Below are 14,014 nucleotides of genomic sequence, written 5' to 3'. Positions count from 1 at the left end.
AAACATTTTTTGTGACATCATTTTGATGTACAATTTTTCATGATAAAGCAATTTTTGAATTTAAAATGGGTTTCAAAGAATGCATTTTGAGATTTTAAGTTTTCAAGTGATATATAATTTCTGATGATTTCTAAAGTGTGATAAAGAAAAAGGCTTTTTTTGACAAAGGTCAGAACTCTTTTTATGATATGGTAAATTATAAATATTTTATGATAAATTAATCTATTACTTTACATAATTTTTAACAAAAAAGATTGGTAAAATATCTATTTAGGAGTCTTAGACCTTTCCAAATATATTTATATATAGTTTTTCATGATTAGATTAGGATTTAATTGTAATATAGTGAAGGGGCCCACCGAGGGGCCATGTGGCAGTTAACAGGTTAAATAGCATTCTAGTCAGGAGAAATGACTGAATTAATTATTAAAAATTATTAAAAAAATACTTAAAATATTAAAGTAAATACATTTGTTATTTATAAATTTATTATTATTTAATAACTTAACTATTTTATATAATAATGTGTAATTATTATTTTATTTTATTGTTTAAATGTCTCATTATGAGAACAGATTCGAAGCACTAAAGAGTTATTTGCATTTGTTCTCTGCTATGGGCTGCTGTGCTGCAGTTTTGTTTCGGGTGTGTTCACCTGCAGGGGTTCAGCAGTTTGGAAGGGTGCACGTCGATGTACGGAGACACCGGTTTATCCACGAACGAGCCGAAGCCGACTCTGAAGTCGCTGGAGTGTTCCTTCATCAGATGAGACAGAGCCAGGCCCGCCGTCTTCAGCCGGTCCAGATTATCCTGCATAGATGCCGACACGTCCACTAGATAGTACAGATCCACAGGATAGCGCTCCAGCTGATGCACTTCCACCACGAACGACACCTCGCCGCCTGACACAGGAAGTGACATCATCACAACACTAGATCCAGAATTGCTAAGGTATTGCTAAAGTGTTCTTGGTGGATGCTAAACCGTCTGTGTATCAGTTTAGTGATGTTACCCGCTCGTAGATGGATGTTAATCTCTCTCGGTGACACCTGTGTGCTGCTGATAGAGGCGTTTACTTCCACTTTCACATTTGGGTTCTCGATGAAGGCCTCGTCACAGCCCCGGACTCGCAGGTCAGACACAGATCCGCATCGCTGACTTGCATGAGCCCCGTCCAGAAACCTCTGTCAGGGTAAACAAACCATCAGAAAGGTCAAAGGTCACCGCAAGCACTGGCTGTTTAAAGAAACAAGGCGACTGCTGTGTAGGGTGGCCTGATTTAAAGTACACAGAGCGAGCTAAAGCTCTTGAGCTCAGAGATTATTGCTGAGATGTTGTTCAGAGATTAGTCTGACCGGTGCAGAGCGAACACAACACTGACTTAATCAACTTATTTCCTTAACCAGGATATAATTCTTAAATTCTTAAAGCCCAGGAATATGCATGACCTTCTTTACAAAGAAAGCATTTAGATGAATCGTTCGTCCCAAGAAAATAAACACATCAGTGATAGAGAAAAAGTTAAAACTCTATAAACTGACCAAACACAAATTCTTTTTATTTTATTTTTTATTTTTTAAAGAACTGACTTTTGATTTGTAGTTTGAAAATTGTATTATTATTATTGTTATTATTATTATTATTATTATTATTATATTATTGTTTATTAATATTTAGAATTAGCTTTAAATTTTATCTTTTCAGTTTTAATTTTTTTTTAAATTATTTTTATTATATTTGATTTACTCATTTTCGGATGGACTGCCTTTTGGTTTATAATATAAAAATAATGTCAAACACAAAGGAATGTGTTTAACAATCTTTAAAATATTTCTTAAATACTTACCTCCGTATTTAGTGTTATTTTAGTATTATTTACGTACTATTGTAGTATTTATTAATATTTTCAATTAGCTATTAATTTATCTTTTCAGTTTTCACATTAATATTTTGTAATTTTTGATTTTACCATTATCATTTATATTTTTTTATATTTATATTTAGCTTAATTTTATTAGAATTTCCGTTCTGTTTTTTTACATACTTTTATAGTATTAATACATTTTTTTAAATTAGCTTTTATTTCTATATTTTTATTTTCCATATTTATATTTTTATATTCATTTCTATATATATATATATATATATATATATACTTATACTTATTAATGTCAAATAGAAATGTATATAAAAATATAAATATGGAAAATAAAAATATAGAAATAAAAGCTAATTAAAAAAATATATATATATATATTTTTATTATTATTATTATTAATAGTACCTAAACTTATTTCAGTTAATTGTCAACTTTAAAAATTGTTTAAAGTTTAATTAATTTTTTTTCCCTGTTATTTATTTATTTTATTTGTTTAACAACACTAATAATAACATTATTAATGACATCTCAAAAGACTAAATGCAGTTTCATTTAAACATGAACTTGGTCTCAGATGTTTATGAAATAAAAATAATAGGCGCAATTTAACAATAGTTGAACCTCACTGGTATCTAACTGAGATATTACATAATTAGATTTCATGTGCAGTTTGTCTTTCCTACACATTCAGAAAAAAAGGTACAAAATTGTCACTTTCAAAAAGTACTCTATGTACACTTTAGTTACTAAAATGTACTTTCAGTGTATTAATATGTAACCTTCAGGGGTAAAAATATGCATATTTAGCTTTTGTACCTTTTTCCGGGAGTGTATGGCATATCAGAAGTTTCCGCATTTCTATTTTATGGCTTCCCACGATCACTGATGCATTCTGGGGATTAGGGCTTCAGTGATTTATCACTAACAGACTAATCACGAGCACTTCACACACTTACAAACCTTGAGCAGTGTGCCGGGGTACAACAATAGCTGCTCACACACACACACACACACACACACATTACCTCCTGAGAGCACCATGCACATTCAGGGCCGCGTCTCAGACAGTCTTCACACGTGGAGACGAGGGAAGACAAGCATCTGTTTTCCGCTGAACACAGAAACAGAGATTTACACATGAATGAGCGAGCGTTCACATCTTCAGCGGGTTTGTGTTCAACACAGACCCTGTTCGGAAAGAAACTGTCTCTGAAAGATGAACAAATCATGACAAGATTGGCTGGTTTCAGCTGGTTTTTGAGGGGTTTGGACCAATTCTTCAGCTGCCAAGGCTGGGAAACCAGATGATCAATCCACTTAAACCAGCTTTGTCTATTTTAAGCCATTTTTTTTTCTTCTTCTTCCTTTTTTTTCAGCAGGTAAAACCCATTGCAGTCACAATACAGTACGGGGCAAGTTGTCACAATAGAAACCTGCTGGTTACACTGATTTCAGTAAAATACCAGTGTTTTAATTCTACTAAATACTAACACAAACATCATCGTCAACATACATGTATTTAAAAAGTATTATAAGATAATGAATGCTTTTCAGCTAATGGGGAAAAAAGACAACAATATAAAAGCCATCAATGAAAACTGTTAAAAAAAGACGTTTATGAAAAATTACAGTTTTTTTGGGATAGTATTTCTCTTAAAATATAGCCTACTTTTAATGTATAGCGTACAAGTGTTGTTTAAATGTTCACTTGTTACCAAACCAAACTACCCGAAATGATACCAACATAAAAACCTCTCTGTGGGTGAACAGAGTTTTGACCCGAAACCTTGTTTTCATTGAGCCATAAACCGCGTGACAACTTGCCCCGTGTGTAAACACCGACTTTCCATTCATTCGGGAAAAACACTGAAACGCGCTGTGAAAGGGTTTTTACGATCCACAGCCAAACTCACCCGAACCGGACCTCGCGAGCACGAGCACGAGCACGAGCAGCAGCACGCGAAGAGCAACCAGATCACAGTATGGACTCGCGCAGGAAGTCATAGCAGCATCGAGAGCGCGCGTGTGTGTGTCTCCAGCGTTTGAACAGCGACTGAAAGTCCCCCCGGGAACACGTCAGACCCTCATCCACGCGCGAACAAAGGAGGGCGATTCGCTTCACCCAGCAACCTCCTAATCCAAATGTCCAGAGTCAGACGAAGCGCGGCGGAACCGCAGTGCGCGCTTTTTGTGATCATCGCGCGCTTTTACGCATCGGACGCACAGGTGACGCTCCGTGTCTTCCACCCGCGGTCTCCTTGTACCGTCGCGCGAAGGTCACCGTCCGCGCGTCATCACTTAAAGGTGCACGGCGACGTAAGAAACAACCAGTCATTGCTGTTCATTGCAGTGATTTTGAAAGTGGAGCTGATGAACGCCCACCGGCGCGAGCCTGGACTGAGTCAGAGCGCGCGATGATCTGGGATCAGCCTTGTGCACCAGAGGAGGAGCACGAGTTTTATTGCTACCCTTGAGCTATTCTTCTGCTTAAGAATGATGGGCTGTCGGGTAAAAACCTGGCAGGGCTTGAATTAAACTTCTCTGCTCCAGGGAGGATTTTAAACAGTGACGAGTGCTTTTTTTTCTCCCAATTCTGAGAATTATGTTCCAGTTCGAGCTTCACACCTCGCAATTTGAACTTCATAACTAGCAATTACAAGTTATAAAGTCAGAATTGCATGATATAAACTCGCAATTACGTTGGTTTCTTTTTTTTTTAAATATATATATTTAGAAATATGCTTCCATACTAAGGAAGGGAATAGTTCACTCAGAAATAAATATTCTGTCATTTAATAGCAAACCTGTTTGACCTTTTTTCTTCCAAATAGATGTTTAGCCTAAATTTCACACTGCTGTTTTTTATACAATCAGAGTCCCTTCAAGGCTGAATTTATTTGATTTAAAAATTGCAATAAAAGGAGTAATATTGTGAAATGTTATTACAATTTAAAATAATTTCTTTTTGAATACTTTATTATTCTAATAGACTGATTTCAAAAACAGTCGCTTCATGTTTTTGTGGATTCTTATGATGAATGTTCAAGGTCATAAGTTGTATGATTCACTTTTAGGGTGTATTTTGTCCCTATTTGAGTTTAATGTCACTTGTCTTTATTAACTCTCATTTGTATTTCCATGGAAGAATGACAAATCATTTGGAATAACGAGTGGTGAAATGATGGCAGAATTAGTGTACTATAGCTTTAAGAAAAAGGCTTTTACTGAAGTCTCTCCAGATGTTGCACTGCATTAGATGCGATACGTTTCCAATTAGATGTGCCATTAAGAAAGCAGTTAAAAGGCATTTGATGTAGTCAAACGGATCAGATTTCATTTTGAGACATTTATTGAGCCCGGCCTCCATAGTTTATTTCAGTCATGCACACCAGCAAATAACAGGCCATCTCTCCAAGCTGAAATGAGTGTTTCATCATGGGTGGAGGAGAAGGACAATGGTGTCTCCTGTTCTCCAGACACAAGCTCAGTGGAAGCAGATTACGGGAGCGGGTCCAGTATTTAGGACGTGTCCCGGTGGAGGGACGTTGTGACTGTCACAGAGACGAACTGTGAGGAACAGAGGATGGTAACTGTCATTATACTGTACTGTAGGTCATGACAAGAGCTGACATTGTTTCTGTGACTTATTCAGAACAAGTGACACTTCCTCAAGATTAATTAACCTTTGTGATAAACTGTAACAGACAGCCATGTATGATTTTATATATATATAATTGTTATATCACCCCACAAAAAAAGATTTTGTCATTATACACTTGCCATCTTGTTCTTCCAAAATGAATGTTCTTTTTATTCTCTCATTCCTTTTATTTATTTATTTGAAATAGAAATATTTTGTAACATTGTAAATGTCTTTACTGTCACTTTTGACCAGTTTAATGCATCCTTGCTGAACAAAATTAAAATAAAAATTATTTAATTATTTAAAGTAAAGTTTTAGTTGTGTTGTATTGTGTTTTTAAAATGTCTATATATTTTTTATTATTTTTTTCTTTCAGTTTAAGTTTTAGTTATTTAGTAGATGAAGAAATGTTGCATTTTTAAAAAACAATTCAGTTAACATTTATTTTGTAAAAAAAAATATATATATATTTTTTCAGTTTGAATTATAGTTATTTTCTTATATAATAAAACCCCAACATTTCTATAAACATATATAAGACTTTGATGCCATAAATCTTATAAATCAAGCTGTCGAAGCTCATTTTGATTAGCGTACAGGTTAAAAAATGATGCGTTTTGCTAGATTTGACATTGCTTTTCTGTTAAATAGAAACAGCAAATGGGTTCAAAACAACTTTTTTAAATGACTCTTTTTTATATATATATTTAAAAGCTACTTAAATGCTTGACAGTCGCTTTTATACTTCCAAAACTTGTTCTTTTTTAGTTTTGCTGACTTGTATTAGTCTTAAATGTGGACGTTGGTAATAATGAAGACTGGCAGGCCGTGTACTCGGTGTGATTGTGAGATCTCTGTGTGTTTCTCTTCCTCCCCCATCGTGTGCTCTTCTCTGGCCGGTGTTTTTCTTGCTGGTCGCTTGGGCTTGAGGCCACGCTGGTCTGGTTTAATCTTCCTGCCACAATACATCACGTTCCCCTGCTTGGACCGCGGGTCTCTCCGCTCGGGCTGCCCGCTGACCCAACGGGGCTTTTTGTCAAACTCCCAAACAAACACGTCTCTCTGGATAGCATCACAGTTATTTTCTCTGCCATGACATGTTTTGGTTAAAGCCTTAAAAGGTTAGTGACAACTTCAATATTTCACTTGCTTCACATGCTGTAAATCACTCATGATGAGTTCAGTAAATCAACTCACACACACTCCGTTCCAAAACTTCCAAAATCTTAAAGGTATCATAGCAACCATCAAGACTTTAGAATTCTAAAGCATTTTAGAATGCTTTCGATTTTTAGAATTCAAATGCATTTAGAATTTAGAACTCTCAACATTTACATCAACACTAAAATGGTTCAGTCTAATTAAAAGTAGACTATTTTACCCAATATTTGTGTGATTTTATTTGAGTTTTATCAACATGCTCAAGTCCAACACTCTTAAGTTTTGAAATGGACAAAGGGAAGAATGTTCTACATAAAGGTCAAAGGTCACTCTACCGCGGGGTGCCATTCCTCACTCTCCGGCTCCTGGACTCATCAATCAGTGCTCACAGGTCAAAGGTTAACGGCATAAACACTTGCTAAGAAGCACCAGCCGTTTCCATGGGCTTCTCGCAGGTTTGCACAGTGTTTAAAAGCTTTTAAAGCTAAATGTTAAGAGCAAAAAGACCATAATTCAAGTGGTTTTTACAATGTTACTATATGCATTTGATAGGGTGTTTAAGTTCTCAATTCTGTTCCTGTTACGTTGATATAAAGTAAATATTAAAATAGTAATTAATTTAATATAAACTGTCATATTTAAAAATGCTGAAACTGAGTGCTAAATGTCTGTTACAGTGTTATTTTAGTATCACTGAGATACCATTATATTTTATACATTTTTATCATTATTTAACTAATAGTTTGAATTCATTTTTATTTTTCTATTTTCAATTTTTTTATTTTCATTTAAATTTTAAAGTAAAGTTTTAGATTTGTTGTGTTGTGTTTTTAAAATGTCTATATATTTTTTTATAAATTTTTCTTTCAGTTTAAGTTTTAGTTATTTAGTTCATGAAGGCATTTTTAAAAAACAATTCAGTTAACATTTATTTTGAAAAAAAATAAATAAATAAATAATAATATATATATATATATATATATATATATATATATATATATATATATATATATATATAATTTTTTCAGTTGGAATTTTAGTTATTTTAGTACATCAAGTTACATTAAAATAAGAAAAACTTTTTATTTTTATTTAAGTTAGTATTTACTTTATTTCAAGTAACACATTTTCCAAGGTTTTAATTTTAGTTTTAGTTAACTATAATATATTAAATGTTTTCTTTTATAAAACATACATCTAATATAACAAAATATATACAATACATGAAAATAAACATCATTTGCATATATTAGATGTGTATTTTATTAATGTAACCAAGTGACATTTATTTTCATATTTAATATCACACCAGATATTTATTACTCGTTTATCACTTTTAAACATGACAATTTACACACAGATCTTTCCACTTTACCATTAGAAAGGGGAAGATGTACCGAAATCCCCTTTTAGATTCTTCTGTGTTTATCGTCCTGTGAAACACCCACACACGAATTCTTCATTAGCGATTGATCAAAGCTTCGTCACATGGTCTAAACAATTATGCATATAGACTTAGAGCAACATATGTCATATTTCACCCCAAAATCAAATGAACTTATATTTTGCATTGAGAAAACAAATCCTATTAAATAATGCATATCTAATAAATAAAACAAAGCATGTATAACATTTTATTGTATTATAATATAATAATCTTTGTTTGACTCTCTAACTCTAGTACTCTCTTGTTTTCTTTTTATTTATTATACAGCTGACAAATGCAAAAAAGGCCTCTAACACTAGCTTGCTCTATTCCTTTTCCTATTCTGTTTTATTTTTATTTATTATATGATTAAAAAAAAAAAAAAACCGTGCTATGTGTAAAGCTAACTGAGACTTGTTATAGCACTTTTATATCATTGCTCTCTTGATGATTTTGATTGTTTGTATTGTCCTCATTTGTAAGTCACTTTGGATAAAAGCGTCTGCTAAATGAATAAATCTAAATCTAAATGTAAGAAAAGTCTGTAAAGTGTTATTATGAAGGATTTTTTTCTTGCACATGTATTGTACCTTTGTTTTGAATTAAGCATTGCATTGTGTTTTAGGATTAAAAGAAATGTGTGATAATGTCCTGACAAACAATTACGGATTTGACTACAAATTTTTCCTTACAGCGTGCATCTGAAGATTTTATTTTATTTTATTTTATTTTATTTTATTTTATTTTAAATAATTAACTTTTTGATTATATTACACTGTATTGCAGTAAAAAATACTTTAGCAAAATTACTTTTATATTTTTATTTTAACATTATACAAACAAAATATAATTGTTTTTGCAGTAAGTAATGGGAAATATATTTTTCAATTTATGTCAAGAATAAGTAAGATTTTTTTTTTAAATGCATCACAAAAAATGCTAAAAATAGGCTTTAAATCAAACATTTTAAGAAATTATCTTCAATATAAATAAAATATGATATAAATATAAATTCTTATTTGATTTTGTGGAAATAAAACCTGGACATTGTGAATAGAATAAAATATAAGAATATGTTCTTTAGACTTTGGTTTTGCTTAAAAATCTCAACTATCACAGCACATGAAAATATTTTTAAAATACACCTTTGGATTGTTTTTCATATTTGATGTGTCTATGTCATGCTATAATCTAATGTCACAGAAAGTCAAGTCAAATCACCTTTATTTGTATAGCATTTTGTGTCAAAGCAGCTTCACAGAGACAAACAGGGAAGACATGTGCTGATATTGCAAGAGGACAATAGAAAACAGTCATTTTTCCAGCAAAAGTCAGTTGATTGTTGATTCAGTGATGTCATCATTCAGTTCAGTTCTCTTCTGATAGTGTCCGTGCAATCAGTCAAGTGTCTCCAACTGAGAAAACCAAAGGTGACAAGGAACCAAAACTCAATCTTTGGGAGAAACCAGGCTCAGTCAGGTGCCAGTGACTCTGGATTTCCATAGTTAAACCAAGAAGTCTTGTCTATAGTCGACTGACAGTCAAATTGTGTTTCACACAGAAAACAGAAACAACTTTTTAATTAAGTGACCAAAACTGGCTGTCAAGTGAATGACGAAACTGACAAGCCTAACCTGATTTTACCAAGTGAGACATGTTCCTGGGACAACATCGTTGTTGACCCTGGAACAACATTGTGATTAACCAATCAGATTTGAAGAACCAGTTTATAGATTTTGTGAAGTTTACGCTTAAAATCAGTGTTTGGTGCTAGTACATCAGTGTCATTCATCTATCATTTCCTCTGATTTTAGGGATTACTCATGGTTAAGGTTAGGTTTAGGTGTAGGGATATGGTTAAGAATATATTTTTGGAGTAAAATGTTGTTCCAGGGTCAACAAAATATGTTGACCTAGGAACACATCGGACTTGGCAAAATCAGGACGTGCAAACTGACAATGCCTTTTGATCTTTTTAAAGTTGAAATTAAAGGCAATTTGGATTCATAACATTCATAAAACACTCCTGAAACAATTTTAAAAAGCCATGATGTAGAGAATGTCACATAAAGATATTGAAGAAAATGTATATTTGGATCAATAAACCTAAAAAAGAACAAATAAATAACTGCGGAATTTGCATTTCACATGCTGGCAAATCAAATGAAATCGGCTAAATTGCCTGAGCAGCACAAAAAAAATGAAATTAGGACAAAATATTCCTAATTTCTACATTCCTACGTGGAATCGTTGTGATTTCATCATCTTACGGCCATAACTGAGGAACACGTCGCAACACTGTGATGTATAAACCCGTGGGTTTAGCTTCAGGATTGAGGTTGTCTTCAGAGGTGGAGGTTTTTGTGCTGATGTGAGCTCGTGTGGTATATAGTCTAGTGCACCACAGAGAGATGAGTCCCAGACTGACCACACGACAGACCACAGCAAGTGAATGAGAAGATGAACTGAGTCAGACGCGTAGGCTTTTACTGACAGAAATCCCCTGAACTAATTAAACACACGTCTGAGGACATAATGAAGACTCAGTGACTTTGACTTACCAGAAAGACTTAGAATCAAAAACACTTGTTAAAAGAGAAATTTTTTTCTGTCATTTATGATGGTTTGGTGGCAATAACTGAGGCATGAGAGACAGTCATTGTGTGGCTTTCAATGCTTTCTATTAGACTGTAAGATGACAGGGTGATGAGGTCAGTTTGAGGACTGCTTGTCTTTGCAAACACAAAGTAAATTTGGGTGCTTGAATGCTATGTAATGAGATTTGTGTTGTGAAGCAAACACCAGTTGCTGTGCTTTCATCTGTAAACTTGCATTAGCTTCATTAGGTGAAGTCTGTCTTTTTTATAAAGCATTCAAATATAGTTTTCTCTTTTTTTTTGAAGAAATTAATACTTTTATTCATCAAGGATGCATTAAATTGATCAAAAGTGTCATTTATAATTTTATGAAACATTTATATTTCTAACAAATGCTGTTCATTTGAACATTTCATTCATTCAAGAATCCTGAAAAATAAAATAGATCACAGTTTACACAAAAATATGAAACAGCAAAACTGTTTTAAAGCATTAATAATCAGAAATGTTTCTTCAGTGTCAAATCAGAATATCAAAATGATTTCTGAAGATCATGTGACACTGGCTACATTTACATCATGCACCCAAATATTCTGTTTGTAATCGTATTGACGCTCATATAAATATGAGTATCACAGACCAGTGGTTTATAAGTATATTTATCCATAAATGGGTGAATATTAATTCTGCTGGTAAAAACAAATAAAGAAACCATGTAGGAGAGTGATTATTATGTGCAAACAGTGAGAAACTCTATATTATATAAATGTCACTTTCACTTTCACTATTTGAGAAGTGTGTGCATGTCAAAAAATATATATTCTGATTTGAAGCTTGTGACATATTAATACGCACATCCACCCGATCACTTTATAAAGCATTCATTTAAACACTACAATAAGATTCATCAATCGTAATGAATTCAGGCCGAGTGTGCATGTAAACGTAGAAGACTGGAGGAATGATGCTGAAAATTCAGCTGTGCATCACAGAAATACATTTCAGTTTAACAGATATTCACATAGAAAACAGCTTTTTAAAATTTTAATAATATTTCACAATATTACTGCTTTTCAGGGGCGGATCTACACCTGATCTACCCCTGCTGCCACCCCAGTTGGTAGCAATTTGAAAATTTACGAGTGTGAATCTTTCTTGATTCGTGATCTCGCTCCTAACTCCCGAACTGACTCAAATGATTCGCTATACCTCTCCGAACTCCCGAACTAACTCAAATGATTCGCGAACCCGGTACGAACTGTACGAACTGATTCAACTGATATGCGATCCCCAAACTGACTCAAATGATTCGCGAACCCGCTTTGAACTCCCGAACTAACTCAAATGATTCGCGAACCCGGTACGAACTCCCGAACTGATTCAAATGATTCGCGATCCCCAAACTGACTCAAATCATTCGCGAACCCGCTTTGAACTCCCGAACTAACTCAAATGATTCGCGAACCCGGTACGAACTCCCGAACTGATTCAAATGATTCGCGATCCCCAAACTGACTCAAATGATTCGCGAACCCGCTTTGAACTCCCGAACTTATTCAAATGATTCGCGAACCCGGTACGAACTCCCGAACTGATTCAAATGATTCGCGATCCCGCTACGAACTCCTGAACTGATTCAAATGATTCGCGATCCCGCTACGAACTCCTGAACTGATTCTAATGATTCGCGATCCCGCTACGAACTCCCGAACTGATTCTAATGATTCGCGATCCCCAAACTGACTCAAATGATTCGCGATCCCGCTACGAACTCCCGAACTGATTCTAATGATTCGCGATCCCCAAACTGACTCAAATGATTCGCGATCCCGCTCCGAACTCCCGAACTGACTCGATCTGGGGCACCAACTCCCAGAGGGGGCACCATCCCAGTTGCTCCAAAAAAAAAAAAAAAAAAAAACTTCCTCCATTTTCCCATCCCCGCTCGCACCTCATGTTTGCGGCTAATGTTCATAATTGATGGATGAATCCAATCCAGCGAAGAGAAAAGAAAACTAAAAGTAAAAAAAAAAAACAGACATAAAGAAGGCTTGACGTTGGACGTTGGACGAGTCTCAAATTTAGGGACCGTCTCTAAAGTTACATGCGATATTGGTACACACTTTTCTAACGGTCAGTAGCATTTGAGGAGAATGACTTGTAGTCATAAAAACAACTGTAATTGTTCCTTTAGGTGTCAGCTATAAAGCACAATTAAATTGAATGTTTGATATTTATTAAAATAATCTGTAAATCATATGTAAATTATGCTACTCTTTCACATGGGCTCAAACGCAAATTTGAAGCTCAATAGCATTTGAGGAGAAAGACTTGCAGTCATAAAACAATTGTAATGTGTTCATTTAGGTGTCAGCTACAATGCACACCTTATACATTTTATATATATATTAAAATAAAGTATAAATAATTAAGGTAAAAATGAGGCACGTTTATCACTTTCAGGCACATTCCTGTGAAAGTTTTTTTTTTTCAGGTTCCCTTACGAAAATTACCCATGGTTTTAACAATAACACCAAAAATCATTGTTTTTGTAGCCATGGTAACTGCAAATGAACCATGGTTTTGATACTTCAAATAATAATTTACAAAGCATTAATATACTGTAATTTTATTTTTTGTTGTTGTTGCTATAAAAACAGACCTAAGCCATCAATAGCCTTTAAAATGGCTTAAAATGCATTATATAAAAAAATAATGAGGCAATGATTGGTTAATAATAACACTGTTAAAATACATAATGTAGGCAAATACAAAATAAACAGTTTATGTACGTTATATTACAAATGCCATGTGATTGCTGCTGTGACACTTACAGGACAATCAAATCCTTGTTTAGGCTACTGACCAAACATTTCATTCAAATATTCACTTAATATTTAATTTTTGGACACCTTTTTGCTATAGATGACACAGACTTTATAATTTATTCAACAAAAACATGCATATCACAACCCTTACAAAAATAAATCATGTTTTATCATAGTAAAACTGCTTAATTTCCCTTTGCATGATTTCTGAATGATTGAGACTATAAAATAAATTAGAGTCATAATAAAGTTATAGCCACAGGTAAATGTCGAGAGCTACAAATGTGATTTGTAAATAATACAGTTTATTCATTTATTTTTTTATTTGATTAAATATATTTTTTCACCCCTATGGTAGCTGTTTTTTTCATCATCATATTTGAGGAAGGGGGGCACAACAAAACAATCCTGCTTATGGGAACCCTTAAGGTGTTGTTATACACGTCTCTGGGAATGTGTGCTCTACTACACACACACACA

General features: G+C 33.8%; 1 protein-coding gene across 2 annotated transcripts in view; it reads right to left on the bottom strand.

Moving 5' to 3' along the window:
- LOC113062444 (integrin beta-8) overlaps positions 1-5,666 on the bottom strand; it is a 28,030-nt gene extending 22,364 nt beyond the window's left edge. The window contains exons 1-4 of one of the 2 annotated variants that reach the window (XM_026232295.1): positions 3,793-5,665; positions 2,905-2,990; positions 1,013-1,184; positions 656-902 (exon numbers count right to left, since the gene is read on the bottom strand). In XM_026232295.1, coding sequence (XP_026088080.1) covers positions 656-902; positions 1,013-1,184; positions 2,905-2,990; positions 3,793-3,883 — 596 coding nt within the window. In that variant the 5' untranslated portion in view covers positions 3,884-5,665. Of the gene's footprint in view, positions 1-655; positions 903-1,012; positions 1,185-2,904 lie in introns of both variants that reach the window. The other variant, XM_026232294.1, reaches the window with a different exon arrangement.
- Between the last annotated feature and the right edge of the window lie 8,348 nt (positions 5,667-14,014).

The sequence above is a fragment of the Carassius auratus genome, chromosome 44 (assembly GCF_003368295.1).
Source record: "Carassius auratus strain Wakin chromosome 44, ASM336829v1, whole genome shotgun sequence".
Taxonomy (NCBI): Eukaryota; Metazoa; Chordata; class Actinopteri; order Cypriniformes; family Cyprinidae; genus Carassius; species Carassius auratus.
Note: the sequence above shows the minus strand (reverse complement) of the source record. Positions and strands in the feature narration are given on the sequence as shown.